General features: G+C 40.1%; 1 protein-coding gene across 1 annotated transcript; it reads left to right on the top strand.

Annotated features, from left to right (window-relative positions):
• Window positions 1-916: 916 nt before the first annotated feature.
• On the top strand, window positions 917-15,355 carry LOC117019265 (ankyrin repeat domain-containing protein 26-like). The gene is made up of 4 exons (XM_033100829.1): window positions 917-1,072; window positions 8,020-8,231; window positions 9,436-9,661; window positions 13,330-15,355. The coding sequence occupies exons 1-3, from the start codon at window positions 974-976 to the stop codon at window positions 9,653-9,655; spliced, it is 531 nt and encodes a 176-aa protein (XP_032956720.1). The 5' UTR covers window positions 917-973; the 3' UTR covers window positions 9,656-9,661; window positions 13,330-15,355.
• The last annotated feature ends 1,555 nt before the right edge of the window (window positions 15,356-16,910 follow it).

Below are 16,910 nucleotides of genomic sequence, written 5' to 3'. Positions count from 1 at the left end.
CGGCATTCTAACAGTTTAATGTCTAAAAACCTGTCTGTGGTATTGTTTAACAACATCAGAATTGTTATTGATTTGGCTTCTATGTTATTTCTACATTTTTCAGTTATAAAATATGTCATACATACCAAAGCAGATGTATAACTTAAAGAAGAATGAGATGAGTAATCATCTCACTCAGATAATAAGGGAATCTTTCCCAACGTCTGGGAAGCCCGCACGTGGCTTGCTTTCTGTTTACTTGCTGCTTACTGAAGGAAGTTTTTTCTCTGATTCTCCTCAGCGTTTTTTCCCTCATGTCACTGTCTTTCTCTGCATTGTTTTGTATTCTTCACATTTTATTAACATTGTGCTAGCAAAGATCTCTTCTCAAAACAGACTTGAAGAGCGTGTTACACATTATCTCTCCAATTTCCTTTCTTCTAAAGCCCTGCCTCTTTCCTTTCCCCTCCACTCAGACTTCAGATTTTTCTTTCCGGTTCTCTTTCTATTTTGAAGGATCTCTTGTTGGTACGTACTTTCTTTTCTTCTGGTAGACTGTGGTCAGTAGGCACTGAATGGTACTTTTGTGTCTTTTCAAAACACCCACATATATTACACTTTCCTTCTTCACCTTGGATACTGATCTCTGGTTTATAGCTGATATTTAATAATAGGTTAATTGTTTGATACTAACAATCTTAAGTGGATATTAATAATACTTTAATTATAAGAACCTTACATTGTTACAATATTAAGTCTGTATCATATGTGTCACAATTGTTTTGTTATTTACCAAAGATTATAATTTAATTAGTATGCTTTCAAACTATTATACTGGAACAAATAGGAGAGGATCATAATTTATAGATTTGTTTATTTTGTATGATAGACATAATATCTCTTTACATAATTATTAAATATTTACTCTTAAAGAATTTGACTTACTCGTTTTCTACAATTCTGCAGACTGAAGACACTCTTTCAGAATACAAGGATGCTACATGACAATCAAAATGGAGAGCTTAGTTTCCTTGGAGGTTTAGAACCCAGTCAATCTGAAATGGATATTCAGATGAATAGGTTAAAACAGAAGGTAATTTGTAATCCGTTTGGGATCCAGAAATCACTTAATTTGGGGAAATATAAACCACTCAATGCTTTGAGCAGTACAATATAGATTTCTCTCTTAATTTTACAGATGCAAACAGTGAAAAAGACAGCTTTTTTCTATATCATTTTTCTATAAAAGGGCATACTGTTACCTCTCCTATGTCTCAACCCTGGCTAGTGATCGAAAGCCAAGGAGGACACCGTTGCATGACCCCAAAGCACTGGCTCCAATCTTCATTGAGATATAATGAACATAGCATGCAGTTCACTCATTTAAAGTGTGCAGTGGCTTTTAGTGTATTCAAAGCTTTATGCAGTCATCATCACAATCAGTTTTACAACATTTTCATCACCCTGGAAAGTATCTGTGTACTGTTGGCCTTCACCGTGTACCAGTCTGCCCTTCCCACTCTTCCTAGCCTTAGGGAACCACTCTTTGCTCCGTATTGTGGTTTTGATGTATTTTTTTCTGATGACTAATGATGTTGAGCAATCTTTTCACATGCTTATTATCCATTTGTATATCTTCTTTGAAAAACTGTTTATTCAATTCCTTTGCCTTTTTAAAATTGGATTGTCTTTTCCTTGTTGAATTGTAAGAGTTCTTTATATATCCTAGATATATATCAGGTATATATCAGGCTTATCAGGTATAGGATTTTCAAATATTTCTCCCTTTCATTAGCTTGCCTTTTTAGTCTTTCAATGGTGTCCTTTAAAGCACAGAAGTATTTTGTTTTAATGGAGTCCAGTTAATCTATTTTTCTTAAGACACAATTACAAACTCTTTCATGAAGACGTATACCTATGCTTTCTTCTAAGCTTTTATAATTTTAGCTTTTACATTTTGAGATAATTTTTATATATGGTATGATGTAGAGGTCTAATTTTTTCTTTTGCATGTGGAAATCCAGTTGATCCAGTATCATTTGCTCAAAAGACTATTCACATCCAATTGGATTTTTTGGCACCTTTGTCAAAAATCACTTGGCTATATATATGAGGGTTAATTTTTGGATCCTTAATTTTGATTCATTGATCTATAGATCTGTCTTTATGCCATTACCAAATCAAATGTTATGAGAACTCTTTCCGAGTCATCTTGCATATTACCAGATGTCTTATGGAATAATAAAATGTCAGTGTAGTAGAATATCTTTGATTCCACTTCTGTGGAGATGTTTTGCTTCTTGATGGAGCCTGTGGCCTGCTTATGCCTTGGTGACTCTATTACATGATGGGATATGAGGCTTACAAAGGCGACTCATTCCTTTTGTTTTCTTCATTCAAAACATTAATCTTTAACCCAGTGCCTCCCTTTCAGTCCCATTTCCATCGAATGTCGGTAATAGGATCTGATACTTGGTGGACCACTTTCTTCATTTTGTTTATCTCCTAATCCATAGACTCTTCCATAGATTTCACTGTCTAGGAAGGAGAAGATGAAACCTGGACCGTCTGCTTTCCTCTTTAGAAATCTCTCTAATCCATCATCTTGCAATTGAAAAGTAGATTCTGTTTGATCTGGTTCTTTTCTAAAACACTGGTGCCAATCTTGTTCTTGGCATAGATCCTACATTCTCAGAAACACAGCTCCCTGTATCTACTTCTTTTCCTTATGTAGAGATGCATAGTTGTACTTTTAGCTTAATGTATAATTAATGGAATAAATATTTCATCCCATCCAAGAGTACAGCTGTTAAAAATCAGGAAGAAATCAATCAGAAACAAATAATAGATTAGTGATGTGAATTACAAAATTTCAAAGCCTATTTGTGTGATACTGAGAAGCATTTCGGTGTAAGATACAGAAGACATGGTCTTCCCTTCCCATACAAACAAGTTTGAAGTAAGGTAAAGGAGAAATTGTATTTAAATAGTGCCAGAGGAGACTATGATTGTTTTACTACTGCGATTAAAAATGATTCCATAATGCTCTCTATTTCCTCACCGAGGAAAAGGAGGTGAAGATTGAGTACTAGATTGATGAATCAATATTGAAAGCTGCCTACCTCCTTTAGAATTTTAGGGAATGGAAATCAGGAAAAAGGCTTGATTGTGGTTACTAACTGGCTATTTCTAGTTTTCCAACTATCGCACTATGAACCATGTGTCTCCTTGCCAGTCCTCCGTATCCCGTAAGTCGAGGGCAGCTTCTAAAGATGCACACCGGCCTCGCTGTCATTGAGGGGACCCTTGGAAAACGTCTTACGTCTTCCTTGTATTCACTGCTGCTTCTCATTCGCATTGTGTGTCATTAGTAAGTCGGTCTCCACATTGCTTAGATTCCACTATAGAGGAGACTGAAGGCCCACCTCGGAGATACCGCAGATTTGGTTCCGACCACGGCAATACAGCTAGTAACCCAATAAAGTGAATCACAAGAATTGTGCATATAAATTTACTTTACACTAGTCTGTAGTCTATTAAGTGTGTGGTAACATTATGTCAAAACAAACAGTGTACATACCTTAATTAAAAAGTACTTTATTGCTAAAAAATGCCAAACATAATCCAAGTTTGTCGGAAAGGCGGTGTTCATACACTTGCTGAGTGCATGATTGTCACAAGCTTTCAATTTGTAAAACATAGTTGCAAAACACAATACAGCAAAGGGCAATAAAAGAAGATATCTGTAATTTATACTGCATAAGTTATGTTTCTTATTATCTCTTTTTTTAATCCAGAAGGTGCGTCTATTTTTTCCTTAACTCCCCAATGGAGTGGCTGAAATAAACAACAGTGACTGACATAAACAACAGTTATTTGGTTCACAAATCCATACTTAAGAAGAGTGTGGCCAGGGCCGTCTGTCTCTGTTCCCCTCAGCTTCAATTGGGGCAGCTCAATGGCTGGTGGCTGGAATCATTTGAAAGTTTGTTCAGCCATGTGTCCGGTTGTTGGTGCCCACTGTTGGTCGGCACTCTAGCTGGGGCCGACAGCGGGAACACCTACACCTGAACACCCGGCTCGCACTGTGGCCTGAGCCTCCCCACAACACGGGGCTGGTTCCAAGGTTCAGATCCTCAGAGACATAACCAACAGGAGCTGTGTTGCCCTTTCTGAAGGAGTCTTGGAAATCACACGGAATCTCTTTCTGTTCATTAGGAGCAAGTCACTAATGTTGACCCATATTCTACTGTTTTTATGCAATGAATATGTCAAAATTTGTGGACACATTTAAAAACCAGCTTGATCTACCCACTGGCCACAATTCTTTATATTCCTCTCACATGGAAAATACACTCATCCCTACACAATACTCGCCACAAGTCTCAATTTTATGGCATCAGGCTCAGGTTTGAGTCTAAGATTTTACCATCTTAGTCTGGTGCAAATGGGGATGAAGGGCCTGGGTTTTGGTTTCTAGGATAAAGCCCCTTGAGGACAATTCCTTTCAATATGCAAACATGAGAATCAAAGAGACAAGTTATCTACCACCCACACACCCAACATTCTGCTCGACTGCTGAAGTTTCCCCTGCAGAAATGGAAAGTGGAAGGCACGTTAGTCCATAGCAATTCTGAAATACAGCCTGATGTGTGCTGTCCGTTCTTTGATTAGGACTTAGTCCTAACCAGGCCAATGCTTCTCCATGGCCCTTTGCTGTCCTCTGTGTGCTCTTTTATTCTGTCCTTTTCATAAGAAATGACCTGTGCTTGCAGCTCTTTCCTCAGCATCATTCCTCCACCCAAATGTCTAAGACCCACAGGCCTCCTCCTTTCACTGTCTTGGTTTTTATTAGTCCAAGGTAACAAGCTGGTTTTTTGCTACTTGATTATCCTAAAAACTTGGAGTTGCATGTGAATTTATTGGAGTTCATGCCATTAGAAAAGCCACCGTCATAAATTGTTTTGAGATAAGCTCTTGGGCTTCCTGTAGCTGTTGTAGGACCAGGCCTTTAAAATTCTTATACTCAGAAGATCCTTCCAGGAATTTAAGGCCCCAGCTTAACCCTATCGAGGTCTTGAGGAAGGGTTTTACAGTCTTGTCTTCGTCCTTAGACCATGTCTTCCTGGGAGCACAGTGAATTTGATCTTCACCCAGAAGCCGTTTCTTCATTTTAGCGTGATTTGACAACGGGACATGTGGGAGAGGCTGTAAATGGGAAACAGATATTTGAACACAATGAGTCCTGGTTCCTTTACAGTTAGTTCATAGTCTTTCGTTAACTCATGTATCTCATGGATTTTACTTTGTTACTTCATAGCAAGAGCCCACTTTCATCCAGATTTCAGACTCATTTTCTTCACCAGCTGAGAAGTCCTCGCTGTCAGCCTCTTCAGGGGCAGCAAGCCCCCAATAACGTCTCTTGGGGGCCCTTGTGGGTGTCATTCTCACTCTTCTCCACATCCTTTCGGGTTCCACCTACCTCCTGGGGGAAAGGCACCCCTACAGGTTTTAGATTGCTTTTCTTTGTGGCCTCACACCATTTTGAATATCAGTATCAATGCCAGTTATTTATTGCTGCTCAGGAAACCAACTCAAAAGCTAGTGGCTCAAAACAGCATCTGTTTTGTTCACAAGTAATGCAGTCGAGTGAAGCTCAGTGAGACCAGCTCATTTCTTTTCCACTTGGCATCAGCTGGGTTGCCATGAAGCTGCGAATGAGAATCATCTAAAGGCTGTAACACACACGTGTAGCAGGTGAAGCGGGCTTTTGGCCGGGACGTCCTCTGGGGCCATCTCAGCGCGAACATCTATAGGAGGCCTGAGGGTGCGGCCTGGGCTGCTTCATTCTGCACGACATGGTGGCTGGGTTCTCAGGGCGAGCTTCCCGAGAGAGAAAGTCAGAGGGGAGCTGTATCACATGTTCTGCCTCAGGCACAGCATTCTCACAGCAGTTCTGCCCTATTCCATGCACTAGAATCCAGTTACTTACTGAGGCCAGCACATATTAAAAGGGAGGGAATTTCATGGAGAAATGACAAGAATTTGTAGCCATGTTTTAAAAACACTACGTTCACTCACCTCATCTTACCAAATAAGCATTGTATCTACAGGAAAGTAGTTCTACCCAGCTCAGTATCACTGAAATTCCAGCAGATTTGTTGTTATTATTGCTGTTTAGGATGTTCTTGTATATCGTGGAAAGTAAAAGAGGATTACAAGATATTCATTACTGAATTAAGACATTATTTTGTTGTTGAAAAAAATGTAGCGATCATCTCACTAAACATTCACAGTGTGAGATGTGCTTGCTCCTTAACCTTGGGAATCATTTCTTCTTGGCAAGCAATTCAAATTACCATGAAACGTTTGTAGCTGACGGAGGCGGAAGTAACTCAAGATGAGTTACTGGTAACTCCCTACAACTTCTTAAGAAATGATGGAGAGTTAAAGTGGGGAACAGGTGAGAGACTATCAACTCAGAGGTGACTTATGGTCATTTTATAGAAGAAAGACGTGAATCAATCATTCAGGAAATGGAGAAAATCAAGTGCAGATGTTGTGTGGCAAAGTCGATCACAATAAAGGTGCATTTTTGAGACTCCTGGTGCTTTTATCTTGTTCTTCATTCTGAGTAATTCAAGGTTCCACGTTCTAAGACTCTGCTACAGTATCGATGGCATTTTATTGCAACTGAATTTATTTCAAAAGTTGATACTGGTTTGGGGTTAGACTATTCTCAGTCAACTTCCTTCATAACCAAATTATACTATCTTACTCATTCAGAATGATGATCTCACAGCAAAACTGGAAACTGCATCTTCAGAATGTATATCTGGGGGGTGGCCAGTTGGCTTAATGGTTAGAGCATTGTGCTCATAACACCAAGGTCGCTGGTTCGATTCCCACATGGACCAGTTAGCTACACCCTCCACAACTAGATTGAAAACAATGGCTGGAGCTTGGAGCTGAGCCCCCAGTGGGCGGCCGGCCGGGTGGCTCAGTGGTTAGAGTGCAGTGCTCATAACACTAAGGTTGCCGGTTCGATTCCCGCATGGGTCAGTGAGCTGTACCCTCCATAACTACTAGATTGAAGAGAATGATTTGACTTGGAGCTGAGCTGCGCATCCCACAGCTAGATTGGAATCAATTACTTGACAGAGAGCTGATGGGTCCTGGAAAAAACACTGTTCCCCAATTGTTTTTAAAAAAATTTGTTTTAAAAAGTTTTTTAAAAAAAGATGTCTACATCTTGAAGAAAATCAATCTTAAACAGGAGTTATTATCTATGAAAAGAGTACAAAAGTCATGTGAAAAACTAGAGAATAAAAAGTGGAGACAAAAATTATTAAACCTCAAAATTCATATAGTCACGAATGTGGTAGAAAAGAGTGAAGCAGAACACTAAATTCTGGGATACTGAAGACTGAGCAATACAGGATATAGTAGAAAAAAATTTTAAAATCTATTTTTACAGGTTAATTCATTGATTTTTAACATGTCTTAATTCATTTCACTGCAAATTACGTTTTAGATATACATACTGTATGTGATTATTCTACTCCCCTTAACAGCAAGAATTTTTTTTTCTTTTTTAGATTTCTGGAACTAAGGTGGTATTTGCTTCTCCTTTTTAATATTTCAGTTTCCATCATTATTATCACTCAGTTGATCTTTGAGAATCATTCTTTCTGGAAAATCATTTTATTTTTAAGACCAGTTGATATAAAACGAGACTATTAGGAAATAAAGAAAAAGGGTGATTTAAAAATTGCACCATACTCTTAGATTATTAAGTCATATTGTTCAATTTTTAAAATTTAAAATTGATTCTCTTATTGGAATAGTCAGATGAGATGATTCAAAATATTTTCATAATTCAGATTTATTTCATTCCATATTGATGATAAATATTTTAAACTTCAGCTTTTTTCACATTTAAATTGCCCTCCAAATCATTGACTTAAAACTAAAGAATACAAATAGACTGTAATTATTCAGTTTATAATTATTTAAATGTATCCTTTTTGTTGGCTTTAGGAACAAGCAGCATCTCAAGAAAATGTAGACCCACTAAATGACCATGATGACGCTTCCATAAGTGACATGGAGGTCAGAATTCAACGTCGGGAATCTGAACTCCCCAAAGTGAAAACTTCTCGAGATTCTTTTAAAATAGAATTGGAAGAATGTAAGCGCCTCTACCTAGAGGAATTAAAACTTAGAACATCATTGGAAAACAAACTCAACAAGTAAGTCCAAACAAAGTCAGAGAAAATCAATTGAGCTCATTAATTTGCCTCTAAAGTATAATTTTTATCCAGGCAGATTCCCGAGATTAATAGGAAGTGAAAGCTTACTAAATAGTATAATTTTGGAAAATGATGTTAGTGAATAAATTACTTTTAAAACGTTATTTAGTTCAGGACATTTCCATCTCTCCCCATTTTTGGTTTCACATGACTGTGTTTTTCCTTCTCGCGGTTTTCATAGAGTTTATCTGATCTACCCGTCTTGAAGCAAAGTGTTTTTGAAGCTTTATAACATAGACAGCGCTATTTATTATAAAATTTCTTGTCAGAATTCCCCTAATAGTTTTTAATGAGGTAACTATTTATTATAAGATAACAACTTAAACCCAAAGGGTTAAGTACTCTGCATATTCTGGCACTTGGTAAATGTACTTTCTCGATTGTGCTCTGTGTTATTACCTCTAGAGGTCGCTTTCAGACAAGCTGTTTTTTTCTAGCCTTTCTGATCTACACAAAGGCATACGTGTGAAATACAGGAGAAGGTTAACATAGGGGTGAAGGGTAGTATAACCGACAAAGTGGCTAAAAAATAAGGTGGTCAGCCTGCGGGGGTGTGTGGAAGACAGAAAGGGCAGATCCCACCTCCAGTGCTTTGGTAACAGTGTTATAAGCCACATGCCTCCGGAGCTGTTTCAGTTCAGTATGATCACCAACCAGGCTCTCTTGTTCTCCCCCAGAGGCTGTTGTTCTAAATGATGCCTCAGTGCCAAATGGTTAATTTCTTCAGGGTAATGAGGGGATTACCCAAGGGCGGTGAAAGCAAATGCTTGAAAATATCTTTGTGGGATTTTAAAAAAATTTCTAAACTCATTTACTATGTATGTCTCATGGCAATCCTCAAGAATCTTATTGGTTCAGCCCTTCCAGAAGGCAGCAAGTATTATCTGTTAAGCCGTCGGCATCACTGATAGCCCTTTTCCTCCCCTCCCTACTTTGAATTACTTCTCAGTCTGGCATCCCCATGGAATCATATGTACTTGTTTAGAACAATTTGAAACCTATCCTTGTACATGGTAGGGCTGCCGTGACGTATTTTCAGTGTTTGTTTCATGGGCAATTCCACTTACTATTACGGCAACGTGAAAAAATGCAAATCATTAGGGAAAAATAGAATACTAAGGCTTTGTTCTTACAATCTTCACAGTACTAATGACAGGCTGGCAGAGATGAGAACCCAGCTTCTCATGAAGGCACCACAGAACACTTCACTCAGCACCGATCGTAGGAGGCCAGTCCAGCTGCCACCTTGCACTGGAAGGCTAAATGATTGGTTCCTACCTCGAGGAAATCTCGCTCCAAGAGAACAGTTGGTGATTCTTACGTCAACCCCACAGACTCCTAATAATGGCACGTTGACCAACTAGATGAAGGTTAGTTATGTTATCTTCTCTCCTTTGGGTTTCAGATTTCCAGTATAATTCTTGTTCTTAACTTGGTGAGATTCTGAGTTGTTTCATTGACTAATGCACACAACGTAAAAGGCATAATTATGTGTGCTAATGTAGAAAGGAGACAGAAATTTTACAATCTTTTGTAAGTCCCTGCATCTCTCACGTTTTAAGAGCTACCTGTCATTGACTGTATTCAATAAATGTAATTAACCGACACATTTTAAATTTCTGGAAAAGCTGCTTTTAAATTAGATTTTACAAATGAAATATTATTGCCTATCAATGAACGGTATGCTTTGAGATGCTTTGGCTTACTTCTGCATTGTTTTTAATTTGGTGATGGCTTTTAACAATTTCAGTTTTCCTACAGCCCAGTTTTGCCACACCTAAGTGTAAGTGAATGATTGACATTCACTAACTATATGTGGATGTTTCTTATTTCAGTGAAACCGAGGTAAATCCTTTTTATGAATTCAGCAAACTTGTAACACTGGAAAGATTAATTTGTCTTTCTAAGTTAAAAGTTGTCATCTTTTTACATGATAATACATCCTTAATTTCTATTTTATTTACAGCATTTTTTTATTTTGATGATTTAAAATGTCATGCTTAAAAAGTCATAATAATAAAATAAAATATCTTGCTAAGCAATAGTACATTTTCTAAAGAGGTAAATTGATCAATATTTGAATTTTTAAAATGAAGTTCACTTATATCTGTACATCTTGGCATCACTTGAATAATTGATGACTGAGGAGGCAATGATATGGCGTCTTTAATAGCAACTTGTTTTCTTTGTGTAATAGTTATTAAAATATCCATTTTTTAATTTTTTTTATTTTTTAAATTTATTGGCGTGACAATTGTTAGTAAAATTACATAGATTTCAGGTGTACAATTCTGTATTACATCATCCATATATCACATTGTGTGTTCACCACCCAGAGTCAGTTCTCCTTCCATCACCGTATATTTGATCCCCCTTACCCTCAGCTCCCACCCCCCAACCCCCTTACCCTCTGGTAACCACTAAATTACGTTCCCCAGATTAATTTTCAAACCTGTGGCCATCCTGTGGTCACCGACTGCCCTCCAATCCCCTCACCCCCCACCCCCCCGCCCATTTAGCAACCCTCAGTTTTTCCTCTTTGTCTCCAAAACTGTTTCTGATTAGTTCATTCACTTATTCTTTTCTTTAGATTCCGCATATAAGTGAGATCATATGGTACTTATCTTTCTCTGTCTGACTTATTTCACTTAACATAATGTTCTCTAGGTCCATCCATGTTGTTGCAAATGGTAAGATTTCTTTCTTCTTTATGGCTGCGTAATACTCCATTGTATAAATGTACCACAGTTTCTTAATCCAGTCATCTACCGATGGGCATTTCGGTTGTTTTTATGTCTTAGCTATTGTGTATAGTGCTGCAATAAACATAGGAGTGCATAAAGATTTTTGAATTGGAGTTTTGGATTTCTCCAGATAGATACCTAGGAGTGGAATTGCTGGATCATAGGGTAGTAAAATACCCATTTTTGATCTCATTTCTTGAGTTCTTCATTCAGCTCCAGGATTTCTGTTTGGACCTTTTTTATAGTTTTCATCTCTTTGATAAAGTACTCCTTCTGTTCATTAATTTTACTCCTGAACTCATTGAACTGCCTTCTGAGTTTTCTTGTATCTCATTGAGATTCTTCATGGCTGCTATTTTGAAATCTCTATCACGTAGATCACAATCTTCCGTGACTTTGACTTGGTTTCTGGAGAAGTGTCATTGTCTCGGTGTTACCGTGTTACCTTGGTTGTTCATGCTGCTGGATGGCTTGTTCCTCTGCAGGCTCATTTGTAGTAGTGAACACTTTCTTATTTAAGTACATTTTGATTCGAGCAATTCAGCAGGTAGATAATTAGACGTCTTTGTTTTGTTTTTCAGTAGCTGATGCAATAGCACAGTTTCTGTTTTCTCTCACTGGTGCTACTTGAGCCTGGGGGGTCCCGGTGTGGGGGCTTAGCTGTGAGTGTGGGAGTGCTGGCCTGGGTGACCAGGGTGATGGGTGTTGCCGTTGTATCCAGATCACCAGGGTCTCTGGGCACCAGCACCGTGGGAGGGAACAGGGGAAGGGGCTGGTTGAGGAGAGCCTGTCTTGAGCCCACTGAGCCCTCCTGGTTCCCTGTGGCCCTGGTAGCACTGTGCTGTGGGTGGAGGCTGGAAAAGTATTTCTGCTGCTGCTACTGGTCTCTGGTGGTGCCAGCACTGCTGCAGCTGGGGAGGGTTGGGATTCTTATAGAGGTGGGGGGATGCTGCTGCTGCCCCTCTTACCCTCCCCTGGGCTGTGACGTGGGGGCTGCGCCCCAACCCCTCCTCTGCTACTGCCTTTGCTGGGGCTGCAGGCTCAGCCTGTCCACCTGGAACCAGGTATGGGCCTATCCCCACCTGCCTCCCTTTCACTTCCCGTACACCCTCCTTCCTTTTACCGATGTGGGATCTTTAAGCGTCCTAGTGTGTGGGGCAGAGGAACCTCTTTTGGACTATAGATGTCCAGCTAGTTATAGATGTTAGAGGAGATGCAACCTTGTTGTGTCATTTGCCATAATGTTGACATCACCTTCTAAAACAGCCACTTCTGTCAATGCAGATTGGTTTGTAATTTTGATGGTGTTTTTATGGCCCGCTTAATGTCGAGAAAAACAGCGTAGGCCTGGGCTGACTGAGGTTTCAACCTTGTGTTTTCATTTAACTTCATCGTAACATAGCACAGCAGAGCCAAGTATTTTGAGACAGCCTTTTGGTCATATAGGGTCTCAGTGCTTCGAAGTGCTGACATTGGAATACTGCGTACAAAAGGAAAGTGTATGTCTAATGCTTCTGTAAGTTGTTCAGCATGATACATACTTCAAATGTTCTCATTAGTTGTCTCCAGAAAAATCAGAAGATGAAAGAGTGTAAATGCAGAAGCTATGCAAGAGAATATGCTTGTGGACATTTTTTCTTTAATTAATTTTTGGTAGGAAAGACGTGTTTAGTTTTTTAGTATTTCTAGGTAAACTGAGAAATGGTTTATTTTAAACTCAATGCCTTTGTTCCTAGGTAGAAATTATCCCCTTGTGGGGCGTTGGTTTGCCCAATCATGCAAGCCTGAATAAGAGAGATGAAAAAGCGCCACTCCATCAAGATACAGAGATACGTTTCCCAATCATGACAGAATGCTGGAAAGACTTATGGCACAGCTGTGATGATGTGAGGTTGGACAGAAGTGTGCTAGAAGATAAAGAGAAATCTCTTTTGTGGGATAAGTTTTGCTATAGATAACCGCAACGTGGTCAATGCATTTGTTGGTTGATATTGGTCAACCAGGTTTTATTTTCAGGAAAAGAAAAGTTCCTTTAAGGAAGAATTTCCTCAGTTTGAGTTTGCTTTCTATAATTAAAGATTTTCTCCTTCAAGTTCTGTGTCCCGTGTTGAGGAATGTTTGTGCTTTATATACTGAGTGTATTGACTGCTATTAATCGGAGTTCTGGTATCAGTCTCAGTTTATTTTTATTCATGACTTTAAAGCTTATAATTATTTAGAAAGTTACTATTTTGTTTCTCATTCCTCAATATTGTTGAACTACATGACAAAGTTTTACGTTTTCATTTTTTTGGAGTCAGAAATTGATGGAAATTTCCTGAAGTACCTGGCCAGGAAGTACCTGCCAGGAAGTACCTGGCGTGTTACTTTAACCTCAGTCAGAAATCCTCAAGCCCATTCCTGGCCCGCAGCTCATTGGTTTTGTGACCTCAGGTGACCTCTAATCTCTCTGCGCCTTGGTTGCCTGTTATGTAAAATTATGGACTTTGACTAAATCAGTGACTTTCTGACTTGAAAAATATTTATTTTTCAGTCTAATACGGTTCTTTTAAAAATTTTTTTGCATGAAACTATATTATATAAAATATAGACAAGTAGAGCTGCCCAGCTAAGGGAGAGATGGAGACTCTGAGACTTTGGGATCCTGCGGGGTCCCCAGTGGAAACTTAGATTCTATGGGACATAGTCTGAGAACTACCGGTTAGGAGAAAACCCTTTTAGTGAAACTCCCTGAATTAAAGTTTGTGGATACATTCTTTTCCTGTGTGTAATTTTCTCACCTTTCTATGTTTTTGATAAATGGAAAAGTATAAATAAACTTGCAGGAGCATTCTCCTCCTTAATATTGGACTTCAAGCTACTTCTACTACCTGAACACAATCCTCACCTAGAAATAAACATAAAGATAATCGATGTAAATATTTAGGAAAAGGGCTTTGGGGAAAAGAAAATAACGTTACATTTGTAGTTCCCTAATTCAAGTCATGTAAAAATGTGATTTGCATTTTATATATTATTGATTAATGGTAATTAAAAGTGTTTCATGACAGGCCTCTCCCTTCACCTGGCATTGGGTTGTTGTTTTTACAAGGCCTGTTTAGTAATGTTGTCACATTATTCATTTTATAAGCCCTTTTCTATGAAGCTATTGACAAAAAAGTGTTATGGATAACAGTCTCTGCAAATATTGGAAAATATGACGGCCAACAGATTTGTCTTCACACCTGAATGTGTAAAGGCATTGGATGTCATATTATCGTTGTCACCACACGACAACGTCTATTAGGTTCTGGACATTATTAGGTTCTGGACTATTAGGTTCTGGACATTATCGTCAGCCCCGTTTCGGTCATTTAGTGAGAGGATACCTTTCAGAAGGAAGGATTAAACAAGAAAACTTTAGACTGGGATACTTGAGGTATAGTTTGAAATATTCCCATACATTTCGTAATTAAGTAGACTAACTACAACCACTCGAATATTTCAAAAATTGGACCTCCCTCATTTCTAGAAAGAATATGAAGTTACAATTAAATAATTATATATTCTTTTTGTTTTTTTCTAATTCTTCAGTCATGAATCAGAAACTAAATTTGAAAACTGGCTCTAGGGCATACTTTTTAAATCAGATTTTCTGTAATCTTTGTGTCCATACACATATAAATGTTTCAGTCATGATACAGACAAGAAAATAGTTTTTGTTATTGTTGCTGACAGTAGAATTTTCACGTGACGTGATAGGACCACTATCATCATTTTATGTATTTAAGGTTCTGTGCTGAGAAATAGCCTAGAACACACCTTAAGATTAATTTTTTAAAAGTGCAAGAAACCATTAAGGTGAAAAATCCATAAAGGAAAAAATCCATTAAAGTAAAAAAAAAAAAAAAGCTGATTAAACTTGTATAAAGGGCTGTTTTTCTAAGGATTGAAAAGTAATGCATTCACTGTAAAATATGACTTGTTTGATTCTTTGCAGGAATCAGATCACACCTCACCCTTCTGAAATTGTGTCTATTAAGTAGACCAATTTCAAGTGTACTTTTGATCGGATTAGTCTAAACAGCATCTCATATATATGTTCTCTATTAAATTAAAATGAGTAGAAATTTATTTTATTTATGTGATTATTTTTGTGTGTATTTACACAACGCCCAAGTAAGGTCTCCTCTTTAAAGGTGTTATTTAAAGGCCACATTCCTACAGTAAAGTCTCTTGTTTAACTTAAATACTGTAACTGGAGTGACGTCATAGGAATGGCGGCAGCAGGGCGCACTTTCTGAGTTCTCCTCCGGATCTTGTTGCAAACGGGACCTATAACCCATCAAAGAACTTTTCGCTCATCACACAGAATAGCGGGGAGATTCGTGGATTACTTGAAGCTAAGAAATAATTGAAGGTGCGCTAATTGGGCGAGCAGGGGAAGGAAAAAGAGGAGCGGCGTGAAAACGCCCGGCCGGCAGCGGCGGGAGAGCCCAGCCCCCAACGGAGCCTCAGCTGGCGGGGGCGAAAACCGAGAACCGCTGTGCCAGGCACGCACAGGATCCCAGGGCGGAGCGGAGAGCGCGGGGACCAGGAGGTGGGCTCTTTCCCTGCGTCCCACGGCTGATCTCTCCCGCCGGGAAGGCGGCGCGCCCTGCAGCGGACGGGGGGAGCAGACTCCATACCTGGGGCCCCCCCCCCCCGCTCTTCCAATCCTACCCCGCCCTTCCAGAGACTGGGACTGGAAGCCGCGGCGGCGGAACCTGCTGTGCCGGGCACGCACAGGAGCCCAGGGCGGAGCGGAGAGCGCAGAGACCGGGGGTGGGCTCTTTCCCTGCATCCCACGGCTGATTTCTCCCGCCGGGAAACCGGCCAGGGCGCCCTACTGTGAACAAGGAGCACAGACTCCATACCTGGGCCCCTCCCCCGCCCCGCTCTTCCAATCCTACTCCGCCCTTCCAGAGACTTAAACCGGCCCCTGAACTGAGGAGTGGTCTCAGATTACAGAGGAGCCGTAATGCTCAGGCTTTGGGAAGCCTGACGGGCAGCCCTGACCCAGGGAGACTGGGAAGTGTGTGTGATTTTGGCTGCGCTAGGAGAGAAGAGACGCCTCCACCCCCAGCCACCACCTTTTCTGGCCTGCGGGAAGAGGGCGACGCACGGCTGGGCTGGGAGAGTGAAGACCCCTCCATCCCCAGCCCCCACCCTTCCTGGCCTGCCTAGGGCGGGGCGGGTGCAGCTGCAGAGACACACCCGGAGATCAGCAGTGAGGCAGGCGCAGCTCTGGGCTTTCAGCAGATCAGAAATCTCCCGCCCGCACTCATACACACACACTGAAGAGGTGCCTTAAGACTCAAGAGTACTGGTCACGTATCTGGTGGTGCCACTCTCAGTGTGCATATGTGCAGGCAAGGGCAGAAACTGCACTGACATTGTAAAAACTATCATCCAGACCCCTCAGGCCCACGCATTTAAGTCTGCAGTCCCAAAGTCTCTCTGGGCACCAGGTGACCGGCTCTGCCTGCGCAATAAGCAGGGGGCTCTTTGGTACAGCAGAGGACAACCTGGTCATTGCTTGGTGGGCTTAGGCCGAGACGGTCGCTGCTTTTTGTTTTGCTTTGTTTTGCTTTGCTTTGTTTTGTTTTGTTTTGTCTTATATCTTTGATATCTTTGCCTGTGTCGAGCGGGGGTTATCGACTGTTTTTTTTTTTTTTTTTTTTTTTTTTTTGCATGTGAATGTACTTGATTTTTTTTTTTCTTTGCTGTTGTCGTTGCTGCTGTGCTTGGTGATTTGCCTTGTTCTGGGACTTCCCTGCCGGGGCCCAGCTTGGGAGGCATGAACTCAGCATATCTGGGGGCCAACTCCAGACCAAACCTGCAGGTCACACACCTA

The sequence above is a fragment of the Rhinolophus ferrumequinum genome (assembly GCF_004115265.2).
Source record: "Rhinolophus ferrumequinum isolate MPI-CBG mRhiFer1 chromosome 13 unlocalized genomic scaffold, mRhiFer1_v1.p Super_scaffold_3, whole genome shotgun sequence".
NCBI lineage: Eukaryota > Metazoa > Chordata > Mammalia > Chiroptera > Rhinolophidae > Rhinolophus > Rhinolophus ferrumequinum.
This window is presented reverse-complemented; position numbering and strand designations above follow the sequence as displayed.